A 7,124-nucleotide genomic window follows, 5' to 3' on the forward strand; every position below is an offset into this window, starting at 1 on the left:
TAGCAGCCGATCGAGTAGCAGAAGGCTAGACCTTGGCTGTCAGGAAATTGCACTGGCAGTTTCCACAACGTACTGCTACACGCACGCCAACCAGGTGGGCCGCCGGTGGTCCAAAAAGTCTTGAGAATAGTTGCCTTCCACGGGCTAGTCAGGCAGGGGGAGCTAGGCGGCAGGCGGTGCCAGCTCGTAAGTGAAGCGGTTCAAGGTGCTCGGGAATGTATGTGTCCGGACGCATAGGGAGCACAGTTGCAAACGTTCGGGCTAGAATTACATCATCAATATTGACATAATTTTGCTAATTTAATTAAATGTCCCATTGCCGAAGCCCTGAGGACGCTCGCTCGAGCGGTTGGCCATTTTCGATGAACATCTTGACCGATACGCAGGTGCTCGCAGGTGTATTGTTTGGTGCGGTAGGAACGCTACAGGAAGTGCTCGGAGCTCGCAGCTTGGATCGTCAAAGAACTCTGATTCAACTTTTACGGGACGATCAATTCAGTGAAATCTTTCCAATATTTCTCTTCTTCTTCGGTTTGCAATCAATCGAATCGAACGAACCAAGAACATCGGCACACTGCACGCGATACAGTGCAGGCCAGGCCTTCTCGGTGAAGCATTTCCTTTAATTAAATTAGAAAAAAACAAGCAACAACATCGAAGTAACAGGAACAAGAAGTGAAATCGGCGTGCCACACGATCAGTCGTACCGCGTGGAAAAGTTGACAAACTGTAGCAGTCTAACGGTCGGCGTAAAGTGTGACGGAAGCGTCTTGAAGAATGTTAGCGATAACTCCCGCAAACGGGCATTAGGAACATTCTTCAGCGCATTAATCTCGCTTCCAACGGACCGCCTTCATCTCCAGGTGTACTGTGCTGGGGTATTTTGTGTGATTGTTTGGTGCAAGAGAGAAAGGGGGAGGGAAGGGGAAGGGAAAAGGGGTGTGCTTATGTGTGGGCGTGTGAGGGTGCGCCCCCACTGTGGACAGCTGTGGTCTGTGTTGCCGGATATCGTCTCAGCACAACAATCACACGATGAAGAAAGCGACCGAGTCGCGCGAAAATCTCGTCAACTCGGCGGTTTCGCTCGAGGATGGCACGACCGAACCGGTGGACGATCATCCTTCAACGGTGCGCTCGATGAAGAGCGCCACGTCCGAGTTTGACCTCGATGTGCAGGATATAGTGCTGACGAAAACCGAAAAGCGCTTCCTGCTCACCGCGGAACGGGGTGATTGCGCAACTGTAAGAAGGTAATGTCTACGAGGAGCGCTCGGATAGATCCAAGGTTGAACATGCGAACTAAGCCGCTTTACAGTGCACAGATACACACACACACACACAGTGTGGAGACCCAATTGTCATGTGTATGGGGAAGATATCGATATCCAGTGCAATAGAGAGTAGAAAATTCTCAGGAGCTCTAGCGAATGTTTTGAACGACCTTGCAAAACCATCAAACGAATCTTCTCTCAATCAAACAAACCCTGCAATACGCTTCTCTGACCATCAGACGATCAATGTTCAATCCTTCATGGGTGGTAATAAAATACCTAATGTCGTTCATTTCTTCAGAGTGTAACGTAAGGCAGCAAGCAAACACAACTCCTTGAAGTTTCACACGAAGTCTCTCGGTTTTGGAGCAACTCTTAGTAGCCAGTTCAACCATACCAATCCAGCTGTACATGACTCCTTGCACACACACGCGCTAATTATATTTAGCCCCGACATGTCAGCTTTAAAACATCTAATCGTTAAGAAACAGCACTTCCCCCTCCCAAAAAAAAAAAGAACCGCATGGAGCCCGTACAAGTTGTCCAGACCTTCGGGGACTACGTGTGTTTCCGTTTTTAAACTTCCTTGTTACATAAAACCTCCACTGGGAGGAGTGAGACATTAACTAGAAACCAATCGGACATTCGATTTCTAGCACATCACATCAAAATAGGTTAAGGTTAGGTACCGATGGTACTCACGGGGTCGAGTCACAGGCATCGAGAGCAGTCAATTCAAGTGATCCAGTCACCTAAATAAATCAAACAAAAACACGAAATATTGCACTGTCAGCGTTATGTAACCTCTCTATCGCCTTTTTTGTTGCTTCTCTCCCTCGGCAGAATCATCCAAGAAAATAGGGAACAGCCGGAAGAGTTCGACATTAACTGTGTGGACCCGCTCAACCGTTCCGCCCTGATAGCGGCCATCGAAAACGAAAACATCGAGCTGATAAATCTGCTGCTGCGTGAAGGTATCAAAGTCAAGGTAGGCTCCGCGGTGTGGTACAGTTGCTAATCTCCCGCACGGTAATCGAACGTCGTCCGAGGAATTAAGCGCACCGTCCAGCGCGTACGCCGAGGTTTTGATTGCCGGCACCGGGCAAAGATTACGACTGTACACTGTTTGCAGGTTGCAGGTCCGGTGTGTAATCGGTTTTATCTACTCCATTTCTTACACTCCCCCCTCCCATGCGCCAGGATGCACTGCTGCACGCCATCAAGGAGGAGTACGTCGAGGCGGTGGAAACGTTGCTGCTGTGGGAAGAGGAAAACCATATACCGGGCGAACCCTACGTAAGGATTTGTTCACTAAACCGAGACGCATGCCGACACAGCGTCGACGAACGATTAGCCGTCCTTGCAGCTTACCGTTTGTGATTTCTCTCTTGCTTTTGTGTGTGTGTGTTTTTTTTTTTTACTTCTTCTTCCCGTCCACAGAGCTGGGAAGCGGTTGACCGGTCCTCGTCGTCGTTTACCGCCGACATTACGCCTCTCATACTGGCAGCTCATAAAAATAATTACGAAATTCTCAAAATTCTACTCGACCGCGGTGCCACACTGCCGATGCCGCATGACGTACGGTAAGAGTACACACGTAGGAGTTGATTAACTGCACTACCTTGGATCAGTTGAAGTTAGAGAAGAATTAAGAAGCCTTGCCGCGATACACGTTCTGGGAGTGCAAAACCCAATTGCAATCTATATCCCACCAAATGGACACGATAAATTTTGGCCCACGCGGTGCGAGTTCTTGGAAAAGAAGAATTCACGATTGGTACTTATTTGATCCACTAACCGTGTATATTTCTCCCGCATCAGGTGTGGCTGTGACGAGTGCGTTACCTCCAGCGAGCAGGACTCTCTGCGCCACTCGCAGTCACGTATCAACGCGTACAAGGCGCTGTCGTCCAGCTCCCTGATAGCACTCAGCTCAAAGGATCCCATTTCGACCGCGTTCCATCTGTCGTGGGAGTTGCGACGCCTCAGCCGTATGGAGACGGAATTTCGGGCCGAGTACACGGTAAGTGAGCTAGTGGATGTAATTCCTCCAATGTCTTATTGCTCACCCCTCCCCCTATTTCGACGTTGCACAGCAAATGCGTCTATCGGTGCAGGAGTTTGCGACGGCTCTACTCGACCATGCCCGCACCTCGAACGAGCTAGAGATCATGCTCAACTATAGTCCCGGTGCGGTAGATAACTGGGAACCGGGCGAACGGCAAACTTTGGAGCGATTGAAGCTTGCCCTTAACCACAAGCAAAAGATGGTATGCCGACGCAACTGTACCGCGTCTCCTTGTAGAGCGTCGAGCTAACGCAACGTTTCGTTCGCAGTTTGTCGCACATCCCAACGTACAGCAGCTGTTGGCGGCCATCTGGTACGAGGGCTTACCAGGCTTTCGGCGCAAATCGATCGTCGGACAGATCATGCAGGTGGCCAAGCTGGGCACTATGTTTCCTGTGTACAGCATGATCTACATGATAGCGCCGAACTCGCACATGGGTCTGTTTATGAAGAAACCTTTCGTGAAGTTTATCGTCCATTCTGCTAGCTATGCGTTCTTTCTAAGTAAGTTTCACTAGCGAGCTGTGGTACGGATGTCTAATGCATACCTCTCGTCTACTAGTGCTGCTTGGTGGTGCATCGCAACGGGTTGAATATCTTGCTATCGAATGGTTTGGACCGGACTGGGCCCAGGACATACTGGCGGAATGGAAGCGCAAGGAGCGTGGCTCACTGCCCGGGATGTTCGAGTGTCTAGTGATACTCTACATCATAAGTATGTCGGCACCACCTGTAGTAGAATGCCTCAGTGATATATTTGCCCTGCTTTTTTGTTCTGATCGTCCCAAGGTTTGATATGGCATGAGATGAAATCACTTTGGAACGATGGACTAATGGAGTACGTGTCCGATCTTTGGAACATCGTCGACTTCATCTCGAACACGTTCTACATCGTGTGGATGAGTTTGCGCTTCACCTCCTGGTACACGGTTTGGGTAAGTTTTGGAGCAGCGAGCTGCTTCTAGCGCTATCTAATGGAATTGTTTTGTATTGCTCATCCCACACATATACTCACCATGACAGCGCGACGCTAAAGCAGGCCTGAATCCTTGGTATCCGCGCGAACAGTGGGACCCGTTCGATCCGATGCTACTGTCCGAGGGTGCGTTCGCTGCCGGCATGATCTTCTCCTTCCTGAAGCTCGTGCACATCTTCTCGATCAATCCCCATCTTGGGCCGCTGCAGGTATCGCTCGGCCGTATGATTATCGACATCATCAAGTTCTTCTTCATCTACACGCTGGTACTGTTCGCGTTCGGCTGTGGGCTGAACCAGCTGCTCTGGTACTATGCGGTGCTGGAGAAAAACAAGTGCTACCATCTGCCGAGCGGATTGCCGGACTTTGATAATAATGAGAAGGCTTGCGCTATATGGAGACGGTTTGCCAACCTGTTCGAAACGTCCCAGTCGCTGTTCTGGGCCTCGTTCGGGCTGGTCGATCTGATGGCGTTCGAGCTGAGCGGCATCAAGAGCTTTACGCGCTTCTGGGCGCTGCTAATGTTCGGTTCGTACAGTGTGATCAACATCATCGTGCTGCTGAATATGCTGATTGCCATGATGAGCAACTCCTACCAAATCATTTCCGTACGTAATGGACACGTTGTAGGTGTTTGCGACGTGAGCAGTGCAAATTGTTGTTGTTGTTTCGATTTCTTTTAGGAGCGTTCCGATACGGAGTGGAAGTTTGCCCGGTCACGCTTGTGGATGAGCTACTTTGAGGATGGTGATACGCTACCGCCACCATTCAATCTATTCCCGTCAATCAAAAACTTTACCAACCTATGCAAATGTTCCAATGACAAGCGGTCCACAACGAGCATTATTGTAAGTTGACTAAATTTAATAATCCTCCGGTCCGGTGCTGTATGGCACCGAACGGACGCAAACATGTTGAAAGGATCAGTTCGGGGTCGGAAATTAGAGGGACAAGCGTTGGCGAGAAAAGGAACGGCAAGAAACATATTGCCTTTGGGCAGAATGTTGCAAAGAACGCTACCAGCCGGCGAGGAACTTACATGCATACAGGATGACTTGATTATTATTTCTTTTCCACCATGTCCTTTAGTATTCCGATTCGCTGCGGGCTATAAACGTCACCAAGTTTATGTGTGGTTTTCATTTTCCCCAACCAATGTTTTTTTTTCTTCTCGCACTACGGTACAACTCCCACATTCGACGGTTAGAAACGGAATCGCGAAAAAGCCCAAAGGCGGCACGAGAACGTCATGAAATTGCTTGTGCGGCGTTACGTTACCGCCGAGCAGCGGAAGCGTGATGACTTCGGTATCACCGAGGACGACGTGATGGAGATCCGGCAGGACATTAGTACGCTGCGGTACGAGCTTATCGATATACTGCACCAGAACGGCATGCGAACACCGAACCTGAAGCCGAACGAGAATGCTAGTAAGTGGATGCAAGGCTTCGTGCAGCAAAGGAAGTTGAAGATGTAACTGTGGCTTCAAAAACACTTCTACACCCTTTCTTACAGTTGCTGGCAAGAAGGGTCGCGTCATGGAACGACGAATACTGAAGGACTTCCAGATTGGTTTCGTGGAAGGTATACTGCAAGATACGTTCAGCTCACCGACCGAAAAACCGGCGGATGTCTTTAGCACCATCGCAAAGGCAATTGGCAATAAGTCGAGCACGAAGAAAAAGTATGTAGCTGGGACGGTTTTATCGATAGTATAGTGTTCTTTTGCTAAAGTAGACCCTCCCTCCTTCATTTACGCAACACAGGAAGCCGGAGGATTGGAATGCATTGGTACGCCGCAGCACGGTTGCTCGTGATCCTATCGGCAACTCGACGGAAGCTATCATGCGCCGCAGCCGGCAAAGTTTGCGCAAGCAGATCCTCGACAACTCGAACAAGGGTCTCGAGATGGATACGGACCATTTGGTCGAGTACAATCCGAAGCTGTCGGAGGTAACGCCGGTAACGCGCGTTGCGTACGTCAAGTTTATGACCACTAAGATGAAGAAGGATGCGGCAGACGTCGCTGCTGGTGGCAGTGAGACAACCTCGTTCGAGAACGAGCGGCGCCAATCGTGGAAGCGTAGCTCACTGAAGAATTTGGTCGATATGAAGGACAAGATAAGCGTGAGTAGTCCAAAGACCAAAGCCTAGGCTCCATGCTATCTACACGGAATTTGCAATAAACTCAGCGAATGTTTGGTTGTTTGTTTGACAGACTCTTGATGGTAGTGGAGATGGTGAGCAGCCACCAGCAAAGCAATCGGAGGGCGATGATGCACCAAAGGCAACGGTAACTGTCGAGGAACCGAAGCCGGACGAATCCGATTCACCACAGCACCAGCCGGTGGAAGAGGTGCGAGCAGTCGAGCAGCGACCGAAGGTACGTGTCCGATCGCCCATTATCGAGGATCCCAATGAGGAGCGTTCGGACACACCGGCCTGTGCCAGTCCACCGCCACCGGCGGAACCGATCCCGGAGCGCCCAGTGTCACCGATTCCACCACACAGCCCGCCCCTGGATCGTCATCCCGTGCCGGAGTTGGAGGAACCATCACCACCAACACCGAAGCGTGGGGAGAAAGAAGCCGCTGCAAAGTCCGCGCCCGAAGACACACTCTCGCCCACGGGATCGACCAAGTCGACGGAATCGCGCCGGAAGGTGGTATCACCATCGGCCAAACCACCGGAACGGCTCACGCTCAGCCCAACTCCTACGGGCACCGAAGATACGCCCGGACCGGCCGCATCGCCCTCCAATCGTGGCAAATCTAAGAGTACGGGCCGTAACCTGGGCGGCTGGATCTAG

At 50.7% G+C, this 7,124-nt stretch overlaps 1 protein-coding gene across 1 annotated transcript; it reads left to right on the plus strand.

Annotated features, from left to right (window-relative positions):
• Positions 1-1,025: 1,025 nt before the first annotated feature.
• On the plus strand, positions 1,026-7,124 carry LOC126561946 (transient receptor potential protein). Its single transcript, XM_050218338.1, has 15 exons — positions 1,026-1,250; positions 2,115-2,259; positions 2,472-2,567; positions 2,712-2,854; positions 3,093-3,294; positions 3,368-3,541; positions 3,609-3,843; positions 3,902-4,054; positions 4,129-4,274; positions 4,363-4,923; positions 4,999-5,163; positions 5,523-5,745; positions 5,831-5,999; positions 6,082-6,442; positions 6,534-7,124. The coding sequence occupies exons 1-15, from the start codon at positions 1,033-1,035 to the stop codon at positions 7,122-7,124; spliced, it is 3,582 nt and encodes a 1,193-aa protein (XP_050074295.1). The 5' UTR covers positions 1,026-1,032.

This window comes from Anopheles maculipalpis, chromosome X (assembly GCF_943734695.1).
Source record: "Anopheles maculipalpis chromosome X, idAnoMacuDA_375_x, whole genome shotgun sequence".
Classification (NCBI taxonomy): Eukaryota; Metazoa; Arthropoda; class Insecta; order Diptera; family Culicidae; genus Anopheles; species Anopheles maculipalpis.

Excerpts from the sequence above, each read along its gene's own strand:
- LOC126561946 (XM_050218338.1), top strand. The coding sequence starts at position 1,033 with ATGAAGAAAGCGACCGAGTCGCGCGAAAATCTCGTCAACTCGGCGGTT. Across the intron at positions 2,568-2,711 it reads ATATACCGGGCGAACCCTAC|AGCTGGGAAGCGGTTGACCG; the intron begins GTAAGGATTTGT and ends TCCCGTCCACAG. Across the intron at positions 5,746-5,830 it reads GAAGCCGAACGAGAATGCTA|TTGCTGGCAAGAAGGGTCGC; the intron begins GTAAGTGGATGC and ends CCTTTCTTACAG.